The sequence below is a fragment of the Jaculus jaculus genome, chromosome 16 (genome assembly GCF_020740685.1).
Source record: "Jaculus jaculus isolate mJacJac1 chromosome 16, mJacJac1.mat.Y.cur, whole genome shotgun sequence".
In the NCBI taxonomy this organism is placed as follows: domain Eukaryota; kingdom Metazoa; phylum Chordata; class Mammalia; order Rodentia; family Dipodidae; genus Jaculus; species Jaculus jaculus.
In genome coordinates, this window is record NC_059117.1 from 34,516,791 (window position 1) to 34,535,751 (window position 18,961).

The 18,961-nt window shown below is 44.0% G+C and overlaps 1 protein-coding gene across 1 annotated transcript in view; it reads left to right on the plus strand.

Annotated features, from left to right (window-relative positions):
- Positions 1-18,961, plus strand: part of LOC101608958 (dynein axonemal heavy chain 11) — a 165,579-nt gene that overhangs the window by 41,791 nt on the left and 104,827 nt on the right. Inside the window, exons 15-17 of the mRNA XM_045135855.1 lie at positions 6,306-6,467; positions 13,852-14,085; positions 18,415-18,561. Of these exons, the coding sequence (XP_044991790.1) occupies positions 6,306-6,467; positions 13,852-14,085; positions 18,415-18,561 (543 nt within the window). The remainder of the gene's footprint in view (positions 1-6,305; positions 6,468-13,851; positions 14,086-18,414; positions 18,562-18,961) is intronic.

Below are 18,961 nucleotides of genomic sequence, written 5' to 3' on the forward strand. Positions count from 1 at the left end.
AAAAAAAATAAAAATTAAAAATATTTTTAAAAAGAAAGTCAGCAGATGGAGGAAAAGAGATGAATGGGCCTTTGTTTGTAGGACTTACTTAACCAGTCACTTCCTAATATATACCTCACTTCCATTCGATTTTGCATTTTATTCTTCAGAAGTTTCTAGGTCGATGGTTCCATCATTGGAATGTCTACTCCTCCTTTGAATAATCACCCATTTTTGTGTTTCAGCTCATTACAGTATTTGAAGAATCAGAAGTTTCAAGGACTATAGTACTATGTTTCTGTTCTTCATTCTAATGGGATGCCATTAGCATTTCATCAGCACTCAATAAGATGTTGACAAGGGACGTAATAAATATTATTTTAGGATGAGTTGTAGTTATCATATCCGTTCTAATTTAGATACGTTGTTTGTTTGCTTCCTTTATCCTGGTCTGTTTTCTTATGGATTTCTCCCCTTCTTCCTCTCTCGCCTTCTGTGGATTCTAAAGAGGTTCTTAGCCTTCATGTTTTTAAATGAAGCTCACTTCAGTAATCATTTCGTTTCTTTCCATCTGCAAGATGCTTTGTGATTTTTCTTGGCTTCGTCGTGTGTTTGCCCTACTTGGGCCATTTCCCCCTCTACTTTCTTCTTGGATGGAAGGAGCAATCACAGCTGCAGTTTGGCAGCAGGTGGAGTGAGTGGTTTGTCACAGGGAACCTGACAGTCACAACAGAGGCGCTGGGTAACGCTCACATCCAGCAAATACTACAGCGCTACGTGGACATGTGAGAACACGCGTGGGAAGGGCGGAGGAGGCGATTAGCGTGGTCACCATGGCACAAGCCAAAAAACTTGATGCTAACACAAGCCGTTTTCATGAGATGGTTGGTTGGTTGTTTTGTTTTGTTTTGTTTTGTTTTTCACTAAATACTCACCTATCCAAGAGAAAGCCAGATCTTTCAGGCCTTACTTTGTGTTATTGTGAAGTCAGGTCTCCCAGGTCTTCATTTGGCTGAAGAGCAAAGCGTTCTGTTTCCTCCTCTTACGAGCAGAGGTCACCTTGGCTGGCTTTGTCAGTGAAAAGGACGCCTGCACCCTCCCGACCTTTACTCTGACTCTTGTGCCCATGGGAACAAGCAAACAAAGGCCGGGCATCGGGAGCTCTCTCCTCCTGCCCCCAGCCACCTTGGTGCTTGTCAGGACCACACCTCCCAACAACGGTGCCTCCCATTTGCTGCTGTGGTCCACCACGAACAGATTAAAGGGATGTTTAGGACACCCAAAATGCAACCTTGGGCTGTGTATCTAAAATTAACCAGCATTGGTAGATCACAAGCCGGTACAACCTCAAAAGGTGACCACACAAATACTAGTCCAAAAAAAAAAAAAAAAAAAAGTTGTTTGTCTAGATGAAGCTTTCCAAACTGCCGCCTCTTATGCCTATGTTTACCTGGTCGTCATTTAACAAGAATTTAAGGGTGTCTGTGGTGTGCTGGATCCTAGGGAGATGACTGAAAAAGGGCCAACCCAGGTCCACTCACCTGGAGCCCACTTCATTCTAATAGTTAACTGGTATAAGCCTACTGTTGTGTATATGAAAAAAGTGCATTGTGCATGATCACAGAGGGGCTGGCAATGAAGATTTCACTGGGACAAATGATTAGGAAGTGTCCTATAGACTGAGTAGATGTCTTATCCACTATTTTATTTTTTGAAAGAAATTTTGACAGCAGAAATGAAAGGCTTAGACGCAGAATAAAGGACATCACTTCATATTGAATGCACTTTGTCTTTTGAAAGGTATTCCATGTTGTGCCTGTTTTGCTAACATTCAGACCTGGGGTTCATGAACCAAGTGTGAGGTCTATTCTTGCACTGGCACACGTGGAGAAAGGTGCCACCATAGTGCCAACCTCCCTGCAGTAGAGCTGCCTGGACTGGAAGCCAGAAACGGCATGACACAGTTCAAATACCAACCTACTTGTGAGGAAAATAGTCACCAGATTTTCTTTTAAAAAAAGAAAATCCAAGAACTAGTTCTGGGATTGCAGAGTGGCCTGCAAAGCAGCGTGTGACCTCTGCAAGCTCTGTGACAAGCGGAGCAACTGGAACGAGATCCTGCTTGCTGTAGGTTCGCGCCTCAGGACTGGGTGCACCCTTTCCTACTGAGACCCCATGGACATTTTGGTTGATAACTAGGAGACCCCCCATGCTTAACAGAAACTCTGGTACAAATATGACTCAATATGTAAATATGAACTGTCTAATGTTTGTTAGTGAACCAGAAATACCGTCTACAAAGGAAGTAGGGGCTGGATAGATGGCTCAGTGGTTAAGGTGCTTGCCTGCAAAGCCTAATGACCTGAGTTCAATTCCCCAGTATCCATATAAAGGCAGATGTACAAAGTGGCACGTACATCTAGAATTCATTTGCAGCAGCTGGGGGCCCTGGCACACCCACTATCTCTGTCCCCCTTCTTTCTATCTTTTTGTGCTTGCAAATATTTTTTAAAAAATAGAAATAGGAAATGGATATAGAATGGTTATCGTGCGTGCATATGTTAAGATGCTGTTGGGTCTTCAAAAGAACTGAAGCTAAAAAGTGATTAGATGGGAAGATGATCTAGGAAGGTATGAGAAGGAGGATATACTGAACATTTCAAACTAGGGAGCAGGTTCTGATCTAAACCTCCATTCCTGTGAGGGCTCTTTCAATATGACTCAGCTTATTATTATTGAACTATCCTGGGACTTTGTAGGATGAGTGCCAGCCTAAATTCTGGAAGGAAGCTTCAAAAATAAATGTGTGGGAGGGTTACTTCCACCTGAGAATAAACTATATCAACTGGAAAGAATACGGTGACTATAGCAATTCAAGTTTCCATTATAAGATGAAATGGACTGAGCCCTGTTAGTGATACACAAATAAATATCTACTTAGGACGGAATTGTATCTCAAGGAAATTGAAATATGTTACAAAGCACAATGAAATGTGGGTTATTGCGAATGAGTCATAACACCGGTGTGGGGAAAGAGGCATAGAAAATTCTATGGTATGGATTCCAGAAGCAAGTTCTTGACATCCAAATGTTAGAGCTGCGAAGATACATACATGGTGATTTCGGGGTTTGCTTTTTCATTTGCAAGAATTTGCTTTTAGAAACCAATGCAGCTGCCTGCAGCATTCTTAACTTTATTTTAAGCTGACTTTTATTTATGTCCCCACCGTTGGAATTCACTTGCAGTTGCTAGAACCTTTGGGTGGGGGGTCATGAATATTTGCATGAATTTAAGTAATTAAAAGTACATGTCATCAGTTCAATTAAGAAAGGGTGAGGCTCTTCTCTAAATCCCCCAACTCGAGTTAGTCTTCAAGGAAAGCAAGTCTCATGCTGTACCCTGCTACGTCAAGTTTATTAACAAGGAGGTGCCCGTACAAGCCTGGCAGCCTGCCCTTCAATTTCCCTGCATCCCTATCGCTGTCCTCTGGGGGATCTGACTCTCCCTTCCCCAGCAAGCTCCTACCTTTGGGGCAGGTGTGGCACTAATCCCTTGGTAAGGTGCAGTGGAACTTATGGGAAGCCTGCTGATACTGTCCACATGCTTTTTACTACAATAGTCAAAAATTCCAATTCTCTAGTGAAATGATTGGGGGAAAAAAGTCACTAGAGTATCTCAACAGCTAGATTTTTCCTATTTTGTTCATATATTGGTGGGTGTACGCATACAATAATTCTGTTTTACATCCGGTATTTAATACCACATAGTTCCTCAATTAAAAAGGTCATATCTAACAGCCAGGGTACTGTCTTAACCAACTGTTTCTGTTGGCAGAAGACATCTAAGAGCTCCTGGTGGCTGGTCTGCAGAACGGGGCCTCCGTGAGAGTTTGAAGTGCTGCTTTGTTTCCCAGCCCAGCCCCTGGAGTTCCATCCCATGCCTCAGGCATTTACCCAAGCCCCCAGATGTGAAGTAAAATGGCTGTCCTCATGTGCATCAGTGTAGTCTGAAATGTTTCAAAGTTAATCACACACAAAATAACACCTTTTAAATTTATTTAGTTTTTCATTTGTTTCTTAAAATCCTTCACAATGTTGATGTTTTCTAAATTTAATGAGAATATAATGAGAAAGCTAGCCAGATGGACCCTTCCCCACGTGACAGTCTTCCCAGAGGCAGGAACTAGAACGCCCTCCAGATTATCTGTAAAGTTATACAGGCTATTAAAAATAAAAACAGGGCTGGAGAGATGGCTTAGCGGTTAAGCGCTTGCCTGTGAAGCCTCAGGACCCTGGTTCGAGGCTCGATTCCCCAGGACCCACGTTAGCCAGATACACAAGGGGGGCCACACATCTGGAGTTCGTTTACAGTGGCTGGAGGCCCTGGCGTGCCCATTCTCTCTCTCTCTCTCTCTGCCTCTTTCTCTCTGTCTGTCACTCTCAATTAAATAAATAAAAAATTAAAGCAGAGAAAGTAATGGTTGTAGATTTTAGCATAGACTTCCAGGAAAATCTCTCAGAAGTCTACTGCCTAGGAAAGCTGGCAAGCAGGAGAAACTCGGTGTTCTTTGGTAAAGCTGGAAGCTGCTGATCAGTGATTGGGCTACTAACTGCAACCTCAAGAGCAGTGTGGTCCTATCCTTTCTCTTCTTTGGAACTGTGTGGGAACAAGGGTATTTCTACAGCTCAGGCTCCAGGTACTAGTTTAGATAGTGGAATTTAGGTGATATGATTATTTAAATTAGGAACACTTTCCATTATTTTTTTTATTTTTGTTTATAGAGATGTGTATTCTGTGGTTTTTTTTCACCAATTGAAAAATAAATATGATAATTTAAAATATTTTTAAAAAGTAGACAAGTATGATGGCACACACGTATAATCCCAGCAAATTACAAGGCTTAAACAGGATTGCATGGCTAGTACCAGGCTGGCCATGGCTATATAGCACAAAGACACTCAGGGTAATAGAGACTGGGACAAGACTATTACCTATGTAAATTATGTGTGTGTGTGTGTGTGTGTGTGTGTGTGTGTGTATGTGTGTATATATGTATATATATATATATGACATATATGTACATAATAATATATATAATATATACATATATGTACATACACATGCACGTGCATACACACACACACACACATATATCTATATCTATCTATCTATCTATCTATCTATCTATAGAAAATAAACTGAAAAAAGTTGAAAATAGAATGCCATAATCATGCACGCCAGGGCCGCTAGCCACTGCAAACAAACTCCAGATGCATGTGCCATCTTGTGCATCCAGCTTTACGTGAGCACTGAGAAATTGAACCCAGGTCCCTTGACTTTGCCAACAAGCACCTTAACCACTAAGCAATCTCTCCAGCCTGCTCAGAGATTCTTTTTTGTCTTGGCTCTATAAACAGCCGGTATGACAGCTCTCGGCATGGCTGTTTAGGAACAAAAGGTAATCTGGAGGTGACCATCTGCATACTGCATAATGCTGTGCTGTCCTGTGTGAGCCTCCGAGCTGCTTCAACTTACCTCCAAGCTTCCTGGAGCCCAAATACAAGGAGATGGCAAGAGTTTTAAATTCCTTAAAAATCTAAAGTTAGAACTTGTAGCAGATATATTTTATTCCAAATGGAAACAGAATTAAGCATTCATTATGATAAAACGGAGGTTTTATAAAAGGATATTACAGCTTTATAAAACCGGATGGCTTACAAAATGGATGGACCCTAGAGATAAAAAAATTGGTACTACCGTACCATGGTGTTTTATCTTCACTTTTTGTTCAGCCTATTTTTTTTTTATCCTCCAAATTCATTTTTCTTCTTTAACTATGGCGAGAGAAATACAGATACAGAAGGGAACGGGACTGGTACAGGGAATGGGCACACCACAGGGTCCAGCCTGCAGGAGAGCCAGCGAGCCCTGCTGCAACCGGCTTGGGACCTTCCTGGGGATTCGAACCCGGGACCTTTGGCTTCAGAGTCTGATGCCCTAACCGCTAAGCCATTCGCCCTTTCCTGTCTTCACTTTTTGTTACTATTTTACTTGTTTTATGGAAACACACGACTGTCTCGTTATTAATGGTAATCGTCAACCATGCTGAAAAGACGATAAGGGACAGGGTTTGAGGCTAACCCCAGTGGAGCAGCCGCTTGAGACACATTGTCACGTTGGTTAGTAAGGAGGTTCTCAGCGTGCTTTGGGGAATAGTTGAATGATTTAAAGGCTTCGCCTTTCATTGCCTAAGATGGCGGGGCCTTTCTTGCTCGCTTCTCACCAACCCCCCCTTTCTGCCCTGCCCCACCCCATGTCTCCACAGATCATTTTCTGTTTCTCTCCAGTGGGTCACACGCTGAGGGTGAGAGCGCGGAAGTTCCCAGCTCTGGTCAACTGCACAGCTATTGACTGGTTTCACGCATGGCCACAGGAGGCTCTGGTCTCTGTCAGCAGGAGGTTCATTGAGGAAATAGAGGGGATTGAGGTGAGTACAGTGTCAGCCTGAGTCCAGCTGTGCACTCAGCGCGCCCTCTCTCTCTCTCTCTCTCTCTTTTCCTCTCCCTCCCTCCTCTCTGTAGGTAGAACTTTCCAAAGTACAGCATTGTTTGTTTACATTCTGTGGGGTGTGGTTGACCTCTCTCTACCATGTGGAAATGGATGACCCACAGCACCCACAAGCACCCTTTGCTCATGCACAGACTCACCAAAAGGCCAGGCTCCTTTCTTTCTTGAATCACAGTGGGGCTTGCTGAATATAAACCCTTTAAGTCTTCAACTAAGACCCAAACACAAATATTTAAACCTTAGCCTTCAACACTTGAATCCTAATGAAGTAATGCAGGTCACTGTGGTCAGTCAGTGCACTAAGGGCAGGTAAAAAATAATAATAATAATAATCAACCCTCATGATGACACAGTTACTAAGTCAAATAACATATTTGTTTCTCACTTTTTTTTTTCCTTATTATTTTTATTGTTGCAATGTTGGGGATGAAACCAAGAGCTTCATGCATGCTAGGCAAGTTTCATACCCTATACCCATCTCATGGGTGTGTGTATTACGGCTTATGTAGTATGTAATATGGATTTTGTCATTCTGTCATTTTTCTTTTGCTGCTACTAGAACAAGCTACATAGGTAATCACACTTTTGCAGAAGGAAACCTATTATGCTTTTATCCCCCCCCCCGACGTTACCAGAGAATAATTACCCAGTAACATCCCACATGGATACAATAGTGGTTTTCACCTACCTCCATCTTTTCTATACGCTCACAACATATGCACAAGTAAGTGGAGAAAAAGAAAGACAGAAAGAATTCTAAAGTTTGCCAGAAAAAAAAAAGGAGTCGCTGTGTATTTTTTAATAGCAAAGTTTTTCTTGATTCAGTTATGTTTTACCAGGCTAGGTCGGTTTCTGAATACTGAGTATTGTTAGTGTTGTTTTTGCTTTTTGTTTCTTCTTTTCCCCTCCAGTGTAGGAAATCAGAGCTAGGAGCATGACTTAAGCTTGTGTTCGGCTCATTGCTTTACGAGCTCCTTGTCCTTACTGCTGCGCGGCCACTTTCTCCCGTGGCACTGCCATCACAGAAGCTGCAGCTCGGCCACGCCGGCGACCATTGACATCTGCTGGATGAGGCCGGATCTGCAGCATTTGCAGTCCAGACCGCTCATGGCAGGTGCTTAGCTGTATCTGACGGTGTCACGTCGCCTCCTATAGGATATTGGACGCCAAATAGGAATTTTTTTTTTTTTCCGGAAGCACTTCAGCCTTTCTATCAAGCTGAATTATGCCTGGGAACAAATTAGCCAGATGATTTCATTCAGTGTAAGGTGCTTATTTAACTCTCCCACCTTCCTCGTTTGTTGCCTGGGAGCAGTAATTATAATTCAGAGTGCTGAGTGTCTACATTCTCCTAAAAACATGTGGTGTCTTTTCTGCACAGGTCAAACACAGCTTTTATTTATTTATTTATTTATTTTGAATGAGCACTAATTTGATCACTTTCTTAGTTTTCATTTCCATCATTAAGATTGAAAGTTACCAGCGTAATTTAAGCACTTCCTAATTATTGACCTCATTGTAGGTGAAAGGTACTTATACAAGGTGACCCCCCCACACACACACACACACCCTTTGGCCACCTAGAAAGGATTCATTAACAGCAAGCAGCTTTGTGTATGTTGACATATAATTTCCCATCAGTGCACACTCAGTACCCAGGGGTGTGGGTATGGGCTGACAGTATTTAACTAAGTGCATGTGCTAGTTTTCCGTTACTTGATACTGAAGTAAGTGGAAGCTGATAGGGGAAAAATGACCGAAACAGTGACACAAGTGTCACAGTGTTATTCATCAGAAGACCTGTGTCAGCAGGCTCTATTCTCACAGGAGAGTAGGAAATGGAGGTGGCAAAGGGTGTAGAAGGCGGGGGGGGGGGGGGTGGCTCTCTGCATATCCCTACCTATGGGCTGGAGATGCTGAGGACGTCATCGGGAAAGACCTTACTGCTGACTGCACAGGGGCAAGTTGAGACCATGCGAGACCAAAGCGCAGGGGCCTTAAGAGGAAAGTGGTAGTTTTGCTTTTCAAGGACAGATGAGCCACAGAAATAATTGAAAGCAGGGCCAGAGGAAAGGAGAAGTTACTGAAATATAAGATAAAAATCTGAGCTGTGTGAAGAGGGTGAGCTCAGTGTGGAGGGTGTGAGGGTCTCAGCAAGATGGAGCAGCCGATCTCTTCCAGGCGTGGGGGGCGGGACAGAGAATGGAGGAGGTTCCATTGAGATGCCCTCAGTATCATTCCTTTTGGAATGAAACTCAGCTCTTCCCCGGGCCATCCCCTTTGATATACAGAACTCACAGAGCTTAGCTTCTGAATGGCAAACTTTTTACTCTCCAAAATCACAAGGATTGTCTACTCAAAGGAAAATGTTCTCTCACTGTTCTATTTAGACTTTTTATTTCTCCAGTGGTTTATTGATACTTTACCAAGCAGGGGATATACTAATGTTTCATCAGTGATAGCTATACCATATTAATTGTTTTTGGCATAGTCCGTTCTTTGAAATGTTAAGTTAGGATTGTTCAATATTCACAAAAAGAAAAGTGAACTTTGTGGTAGAGGAATTGTATTTGGGGAAAGTATCCCCCAGAGGGTACTGATATTCCTGCAGATTTTAGGTATGAGCCTCTGCTCTGACAGCCCCAACAGGCTAGGCTTTTCCACCCATCTTCAATAAGCCCATCAGAGAGAAGAGTAAGAATGGAAAGCAGAGAAAAGGCACATTCCATGTGGCCACTCTGCGGGGGGCGGGGGGGACAAATAAAGAGACCCTCGAGCTCTCCACACTGTCTTCAGGGAGCTGACATGAGGTCTCGGGTTAGAGGACAGATACATACATAGCTGAGCAGTCCTGAGCAAGGTGGCTCCTGCCCATTGCTGACCCATCATCGTCCAGGTTCCTATCTGTGTTGCCTGTCCAGGTGGCAACCCCTCTGTCTGGTGCCAGGGTTAGCCTAGGATTCTGGGAAATTTTAATTATTTGGGATCCATTGTTTCCATAGTCTGATAGCCAAAGGGAGGGGCTCAAATGTCTCTTTAGAATGTCTCCTCTCATACCAGAGCAATTACATTGAAGCCGTTGTGAACAATCATGACAAAACCAAATGTATCCAAGTACATCTTGGATCTACTTAAACCTCAGCCTGGTTCAGGCATTTCTTCAAATGGATAAGAAAACGCGCATTCACATCCTTGCCTATTTTTAACCCTTCTCCTCCACCTTTGCACATAGATTGGTTTGTAATACATTTTTGCTCTGTGCCTGTTAATCGAGAATTGAAAAAAAATATACAGTTTTCCTGAGTTTTGGCAGCTCTCGGAGCTGTCAGAGTCCCACTATCCGGAGAGCAGCATCCAGTCTTGATGGTAGCCTGGGAATCTGGAAGGCGACATGGAGCTGTCTCTGCTCTCGAGTTCATGTTCTGTAGCTTTCCTGAAGGTGCCAGTCTCACCAGCTATCCCATCTCCTTCCCTGCCCTCCTCTGAAAAGGGGTGGCTGGGCCACATCTGGGCTGTTCCCCTCAGTCCTTGGTGGTGACTGTTTTCATGTTGTGACAGAATATCACGGTGCCTTGCCTTCCGTGACCTGGCCCATGGCTGGCTTTACACTGGACTTGATCTTGCCTTGGAGCTGTTTACAAGCTGCAGAGTTAAAGACAAAAAGTAAAGGGTATATACAAACTAGCAAAGTGCATTCACCAGTGGCCGGGAGAAACAAGACAGCATCCGATGCAGACTGCGGCCTCTGAGGCTGCCGTGAGCACCTGGTGCTGCAGCGACGTATTCTACCGTGAGGACTGTCGATGCTGCCACCCCCACTGTCGCCTGCCCTGAATTTGCACCGGTCACCAGCTTGAAGCAGAGGACCTAGTTGCCCGTGGACAGGTGTGAGGTGAGGCCAGGAGACTCACTGGTAGGAGGCCCACGTGCTGTGAGACATCAGAACCAGACTTCACTTCTCCTGAGTACTGCGTCAATGTGAGGTGATTTGGAAGGCACATGAGGCAGCGGAGCGCTATAAAGGAGCCATTGGGGGCAGGAGGAAATGGAATGAATGCATTGACTCACTTCATTTTGGGGGCCTGAAAAATCTCATGGAGGTACCAAAGTTCAAACCCTGCTTCTGCCTCCAGAATCTTTATGTTGGGGTGAATAACACACTATGAGAGCTTAGAGGTGTCACAATGCAACCCTCGTCAATTTCAGGCATTTTTAACTTGTATTTAACAAACCACCTTAATACAAATGTCTAATGTATTCTCTCTTTTACCATCCACACAAGGAATGGAATACAAAGAATGGATTTGCTAGCTCAGTAGTTTGCTATGTTAAAGTACTGAGGAAAACATTTCAAGACTCCACTGTATATGCAACAAAATTGTTCCATGCCTAACTTAGAAAAAATAAATTCTTTGCCCCTTTTTCTTTCTTCTTTTTTCTTTTTTTTTTTTTTTGAACCAAGGTCTTACTCTATCGCAGGCTGACTTAGAACTCACTCTATAGCCCAGGCTAGCCTCAAAGTCACAGAAATCCTCCTGCCTCAGCCTCCCAAGTGTGGGGATTAAAGGCTTGTACCACCACACCTGACAAAATTATTTATTTTTGTGTGTGTATGGATGCTCCAGCCTCTTGCTACTACAAAGGCATACCAGACACTTGCACTACCCTTTGCCTCTGGCTTTATGTGTGTGGCTGAGGAATTGAAGCAGGGCTGGTAAGCTTTATAAGCAAGCAGTTTTAACCATTGAGTCAATATCCCAGCCTGTGCCCCGTCCCCGTCCCTTGCCCTTTACCTCTCTTTCAAGTTCTTTTTTTTTTTTTTTTTACAAACCAGTATAGTCTCCTCTGCTGGTCATAGAAAGGAATAAAATGCTAAGAACCAAAAATGATTTCATCTGGTGCTGGGCTGCAAGTGTGTGACTTCACATTAATCGACCCGCATTTTCACCAAGAGACACACTGGCACTTGGCTGAAGAGTGAGGCGGGCTGAGCCCTTGGTGGGGCAACCATAGCTTGTTAGTGCCAGACAGCTGTTGTACTGGGGAGCATAGAGTTTATGTTTCTGTGTTTACAGTGAGCTAACTAAGAGGTTGGAAAATAAACATTTTTTTTTTCTTAATGTGAGGAAAAAGCAGTCTTGTCTTTGCATTGAATTGTGCAATGGAAACAGCATCACTTTCCACAGCATCGTAGTGGGAAAACCATGGATTTATAACCATCTGATAATGGCACTCTGCTTATTTTTATTTTTGCCTTCACAACGACTGGCTGCAAAATGACTTCAAAGTGGCGCCAACTGCTCTCTCTGAAGGGGCAAATCTAGCAGAAATGATGATCTTCCCGCAGTCTCTGGACGAGAAAAATACAGCATTGCGCTCCATCCCGCCGCCCCTCTCCTCTCCCCCCCTAGGAAAAAAACTGGAGATAAATGAATGGCAGAATAAATAATTTATGCTAATGAAATTACTGCAATTAGTAGCTCTACAATGACCCTTTAAAAAGCCACAGCTGTTAATGTCAGGAAGCGCTGTCACTACTGACCTTATCATAAGAGAAAGTGACAAATTGAGAATGCAGGGAAGACCAGTCATCAAAGAGGTCTGTTCTGGACCGATTAGAGTTTTCTGAAAAACCGTGTGAATTACAACCAACTGCTCCCTGGCTCTGCCAGTCTCCATGCTGTGCCATTTTGTTAAGCCTGGGTAACAATAGTTATTTGGCCCCATTGAGACAAGTTGAGTCGGGCTACTTCCAGCTCTACCGGAAACCACTTCTTCCATCGAGAGACTTACAAATGAAACTGTTGTTAAAAGGGGCTTTGGGGGCCACTGAGGAGTCTCCTCATAAGGATCATAGTTGGGCAGAGGCCAGAGTATTTTTACCCTGTAAGGAGGCTGCACTTGGCTGAGTAGTATTTATCTGTAGTAGAGAAAGGTATGTGTGCAAGCTCCCATTAGAACAAGATGGGACAGGGGTGAATTTCTGCATGTTCATAGTGAAGCCAGGCTCTTTTTCAAATAAAGTCTCAAGGGAATATGACCTATATGAGGTTGAGATAAACTTGCTGATAAATTTTATTTTTCTGAGTCCACCATTTGGTGATATACATGCATGTTGGGTCCCCTGAAAGCAGACTGTTCAGGATTTGCACCTGTCACTTTCCTGTGTAAGCTTTGCTTTAAGCACACTAAGGAAGTAGATTCTGGATCTACGGAACAGTGCCCTCCTGGCAGCTTTTACACCCACCGCGAGATTTGTCACAAGGCCAGCAAGCTGGGTGTAAGGATGCCACTTGGGAGCAGCTAGGGGTTTGCTCCACTGCAGGACCCTGGCCTGTCTGCTCACAGCCCTGATTGCAATATTGATGGTCCAGGTTTGAAGCATTTAACTGCATCGCCAGCCACTTGTGTGCAATCTGCCCAAAGATGCCTGAGCATTATTGACAGCACGTTGGTAAATTACGTGTGACTTTCCTAAGAGTTGGTGTAGCTCATTTAATTCATATTAATTGATTTTAGGCTCCCCTTGATTAATTGAACCTGGTTCATCTTGTACAGAACACAATAAATAATCATTAAAATGAGGGAGATGTGGCTCTACAAATTAAAAAGTTAACTACTTCAGAAGTCACTGAGGACACACAAGGGACAGCCAGGGCTCTGCAGGGGAGTCCGCCAGGCAGAGGCTTCTTGCTTTACATTTTGGTGGGTTTTTGTCATTGATGTTTTCTGATGTTTGTTTCTCCAAACGACAGCAGAGTGATTATGACAGTTACCCCCACAGAATCAGGGGTTTTGATAGCTTATCCATCCTGTTTGTTTCCCATAAAATTTAGTTTCAACTTTTGCTTTTGTTCCCCCCCCCCATGGTTTTGCAGAATTATTGATTCTCATTACCTAAAGTTTAGCGATGTTTTAAAAAAATACTCTTCAGGATATTTATTATCTCTCAGTGTTTGTATTTTTCTCTTTCATACACTTGCTAGATAAAAATCAAGTTGTAGAGAGCTATGATTGTACGATATGTTGGGTTTGGCGTTTGCTATGTGGACCACACAAAACTCTTTTGTCCTATTTGGCAAAGAAGATGCCTAGGAAAGCTGAGTGTATTACTGTAACCTCGCTGATCCCATGTCTGCCTCTGAGAGATTAAGGAAATTTTCCTAGTTTCCACTATAATGTGTTCTGGCTTTTAGGGGAAAATACTGTATAATTTGTTGGGGTGATTTTTTTTTTTTCTATTCTCTAAATTGAGTTTTAAGCTTGAAAGGATTTCATGAGAAATGCAATATTTATGTTTTCAGCCACTGCACAGAGATTCTATTGGCCTTTTCATGGCTCACGTTCATACCAGCGTAAATGAAATGAGTGCCAGGTATTACCAGAATGAGAGAAGATACAACTATACCACCCCAAAGAGTTTTCTAGAGCAAATATCGCTGTTTAAGAACCTGTTGAAGGCAAGACGGGAAGAGGTACGCCAGAAGAAAGAGCATCTGGTCAATGGCATCCAGAAGCTGAGGACTACAGCCTCACAGGTGCGCATGCATGGGGGACCGGGTGTCCTGCCGAACGAAGCCTCTGACCTTTCACAGAACACTAGATCCCCTCTTGACGCAGCGCTTAATGTGCCCGTGTAAGATGTCTGGCTATATAGCCTAAGGCCGTGACGCCATGCCTTCCTACTTTTCTGAATCCTGAAAAGACAGACCAGTTACTCCTTCCCAGCTGTCTTGGGGATGTGCCTTTCACATCAACCTAAAGCCATACAGGGAAGTGTGAGGATGATGAGGATCCCCCCCGCCCCAACATATCCCACCATTTCTTCTTCTGCCTCTGACTTCACTGGTACTTTGGGCTTGTGGTCAGGAATGTTGCCACCCTAGGAGGAAACTAGGATCCCTTGAAATTTAAAAAATGCTGATTTATTTAAGAGAGAGGAAAAGGCAGATAGAGAGAATGGGCATGCCAGGGCCTCTGGCCACTACAGACAGATTCCAGATGCACATGCCTCCTTATGCATCTGATTTTACATGGGCACTGGGGAACCAAACTCGGGCCCTTAGGCTTTTCAGGCAAATACCTAAACCACTGAGCCATCTTTTCCAGCCCTAGGATGTCTTTAGGTCTCAAACAACTATAGTGAGGCCATTGCGATGTGGCTGATGTCTACGAAGAGGTCCCAGGTGCTCCATTCTCCCTGACCTTGGGTCGTTCTGTCATGTCTTATCCTCAGTCATCATGTCCCTTCCTCTGCCTCAGAGGACTGTACCTCTAACTTGAGGGGTAGATCTGGAGGTAGCACGGTACGTGAGTGTCATTTCACTGTTCAAACCAAAACCACAGGTGACACAGAAGTCACTACTGCAATTGTATTCACGAGGATTCCAATTCCAGACACGTTTTGAACTCAGCCTGTTTTGTTCAAAGGCCTGTGTGCTGGCCATGTTACCACACATCCTTTCCTTTGCTGGGTGAGAGGAATTACAGTAAGAGACTCAGGACTGTGGAGAGCAGCCTGGCCTTTCTGTGAGCTAACTGGGCCTAGGCTGGAGTCAAAGAAATGTGAAGCTCGAGGCTGGACATGCTGGTGACTTTTCAGTGTGTCTTCATCAGATCTACTCCTGTGTGCTTTCCATGAGACAGGAACAGGAGCAGGGAGACCCCAAGCAACCCCACACTGGGCAGAAGCATTGGACTATAACCTCCTGCTTCTCTTCCTTCCCCCTCCCCATTGCCGACTCATCAATACATAGCTGGGATGATCAGGAAACCGTGGGCTATTCCTCTCTTTCCTCACTGGCTGAGACTCCGCCACCTCCAGGGTGACCCAAGATGCTCTGACAGTTGCTTTTAGCACTGTCGTTCTGGAAGACACCTCTTTAAGTGTGGCAGACACATTCTTCTTCTTTCCTGTGGACAAAATAACCTGACACCTTAATTTGGATGGCACTATCATTTACTGGGGCCCATCTGCACCTAGGACAAAAATTAGGCAAGGCCTGGTTGGGCACACACATTAGCACCCTTTTACACTGAAGAGCTCTCAAGCCATAATCTTCTAGTGCTTTGAAGATGTCTAAGTCTTACTCCCCTGGTTCCCACACCGTTTCCCATGCCAGGAAGAAGTCTTTGACGAAACACTGGCCTGTGCTGAGCAGTGAGAGGTGGGGTCGTGGTTGGGGGAAAGCAGAGGGAGTGTTTTGCAGACATCATCAGTTGTTAGGAATTGTGTTCATACCGGGGCCCTCTGAACTCTCCCCTGCAAAAACTCTCCCCTTATTTTCATATTTGCATATGTAAGATACACATCTTCTCTTACTGTTCCTTCATTTTGCTCCCCACTTTGTTTTTCCCTCCCCCTGTCTTTCTGATTCCCTTTCCCATAAATGAAGTCCCCCTTCCATAGGAAATGTTTCCTGGGAGTCCTGTTGTGCTAAAACGAGAGAAAGAGGTCTGGGTCACAACACGTACGTCCCTTTGACTGATGTTCCAAACTGAACTTGTTGATTCTGCCTCCGGAAATGATAGTGCCATCACCCAAATTGAGCTGTCAGTTTCTTTGCCCATGGCAAAGAAAAATAGCGCCTCTGTCACACTTAAAGAGTTCTGTCCTAAATGACAGCTAAAGGGAAGTGGCGGAGCATCTTGGAGCAGCCCAGAGGTGGCAGTCTCAGCCACTGCACAGACAGGGTGAAAGCGTGGGGTCTATCAGCCCCTCCCCCAGACTGTACTCCTGAGTCAGGGATAGTCAGGCGTGCACCGGAGGGGGAGGATCCGCCCCACTGCTTCTGCCAAGAGCAAGGCCACTTTAGAGATTCCCCACTCCTCAAAACCAAAGGAAGAAAGTGTATGATGATACACAAAGCCTTGAAGGAAGGAATGCAGCTAGCTTTAAAACCAAAAATAGGTAAATAACTATGTGTTTGTATATGAAATGCTTCTAATATCAGAAGAGTAGTTGGAATATTTAACAGCTAGTTAATACCTTTTTTAAATTATTTATTTATTTGAGAGCAACAGACACAGAGAGAAAGACAGATAGAGGGAGAGAGAGAGAATGCGCGCGCCAGGGCTTCCAGCCTCTGCAAACGAACTCCAGATGCGTATGCCCCCTTGTGCATCTGGCTAACGTGGGACCTGGGGAACCGAGCCTCGAACCGGGGTCCTTCGGCTTCATAGGCAAGCGCTTAACTGCTAAGCCATCTCTCCAGCCCTAGTTAATACCTTTAGGAAAAAAAAATTATTATAAAAATAAAGTATGTTTTTTTTCCCTTGCAGAGGATCAGAGAGTCTTAGAGAATGATAAGATCAGCTGTTGTATGAGAGAATTTTGCCTTCCTCTTTATGGATCTGCCTGCGTAGAGCAATTCCACTGTTCCGGATGTCCATGCCATTGTGTATTCACAATGGGTGTCTAACTCTTAGCAATGTCCATTCCTTACAGTAAAGCTATGAAGTTCTCTCTGGGATCAGCCTTGGTCATCTCAAAGTAGTCCTTTCTTCATCAGAGCCTGTGTTACTTGGGATCTTTCAGAATGAACTCCTTCCTTAGAAACCAAAATAAGGGCTTGGAATGTCCAGGATTCCTCCTAGCTTCTTACAAGTGCTTTTAAATGTGGCTGAATGCAAGACTATTTTCAGTGCCTTACAAACAAGAGAGAAGATGATGTCACTATATCAGGTTACCCTGAGCACAGAGGCTAAGATGGTCTTAGATAACAGTAAGGGTACCAGTAGCATTCATATTGTTTAGGTGAGTGCAAACAGTTGTGTTTTGCGGTGGATCACAAGCTCATTTAGATATAGCATGTAGGATGAATCCACTGAAGTGTTTTTATCAACTGAGTTAAAATAAATGGTTATGGTTGTTCTTTACATCTACCATTTTAAAAAATAATAATATTTATATTTGTAGGAAATGGAACATTGGGATAATTATCATGATTGCATGTTTTTTGGGGGGGATAAGATCATAGGTTTTCTCTACTTCACTTCTGCGTTTATACTATCCTCCAGCTTTAGAACCTAATGGTACCTTCTGAACTATAAGAACCCCAACTGAAAAATGGGCCAAATCACTCCTTTTAGCTGCTGGACTTGTTGATTCCTTGAGTAATCTGCTCCATAGTAGCTGAGAGAGGCTGTTCAGTGGTGGGTCAGCTAAGGGGCTGAATGACCACCATGGCACTCACTGGCCTTCTAAAGGCCACATGGTACTGTACACACCAAGCACCAGTAGTGTGTGCTTTTTGGTGGGTGTCAAGTTCAGTGTTGGATTGTCGGTGTGGTCCTACCGTAACTCCCATGGAAGGTGAGTAAAATGTAGAGGATTGTTTCACGTGAGGTGGGAGGAGGTGAAGCCCGCCAGCTGGCATTGCAGCAAGCTGCCACGTAGTCTGCAGAAGTCAGGGAAAGTTTATGGCCTCAGGTTTTCTGAGCCTCCGCAGTTTCCTGCTGGGGTGTGCGAGGCACAGTGTTTCCAGATGCTCCCTGCCTTTCGCTGTCTTGCCTCTGAGGACAGGACCGGAAAGGAAGGGCCCACATGTGCTGAGGTGGCCAGGGCTCAGATAGAGATGGTTGCAGTGTGTGCGCACGTACAGTGACTAAAGCAGACTTCCGCTTAGCGCTGACGTCATCTTAGTTCTGCTTCCCACAAAACCACCAGAAAGCAGTATTCTGCTTGTTCTAGTGTGGAAAAAAAAAAAAAACCAGAGCTGCATTTTTGGGAACTATGGCTAATAGACAAAAACAGGATGCATGATCGAAACTGTTAGGGATCCCAGATTCATGCTGCAAAACAAAGCTCTGTCTGCTATGGCTTGTTTGAAATGGAAGTTACTGCAGAGTAATCGCTCATCCTTCAGGTGGAGGATCTGAAAGCCAGGCTCGCCTCTCAGGAAGCTGAGCTGCAGCTGAGGAACCACGACGCCGAAGCTCTGATCACAAAAATCGGGCTACAGACAGAGAAAGTGAGCCGAGAAAAGGCCATCGCAGATGCCGAGGAGCGAAAGGTCAGGCTAATTCCACCATTTAGAGTGCTGAGCTATATTTAGCACAAAATAAACCTTTGTAGGTGAACAATTTTGAACAACTTCCTCTCCAGGGAGCATAAAGTCTAAAGAATTATTATAGTTACACATGTAACAGCATTTCACACCATGATTACCACTTGACCTTTCTTTGCATTATGCATTTTCCCAACCTTTTAGCTCTTTAATGATATGAAAGAACAATAAATACTGAGCTCATTCAAGCATATAATGGATGTGGATCTTGAACATCAGGCCTATTTGTAATACAGTAAAGGTCAGGAAGTCACCTCAGAGGGTTCTGAAGGTTTCCAGTTTTTAGGCAAATTGAACAACTCAATTGTTAACAAAGCCCATTCCATCACTTTGCAAGATGGTTTTC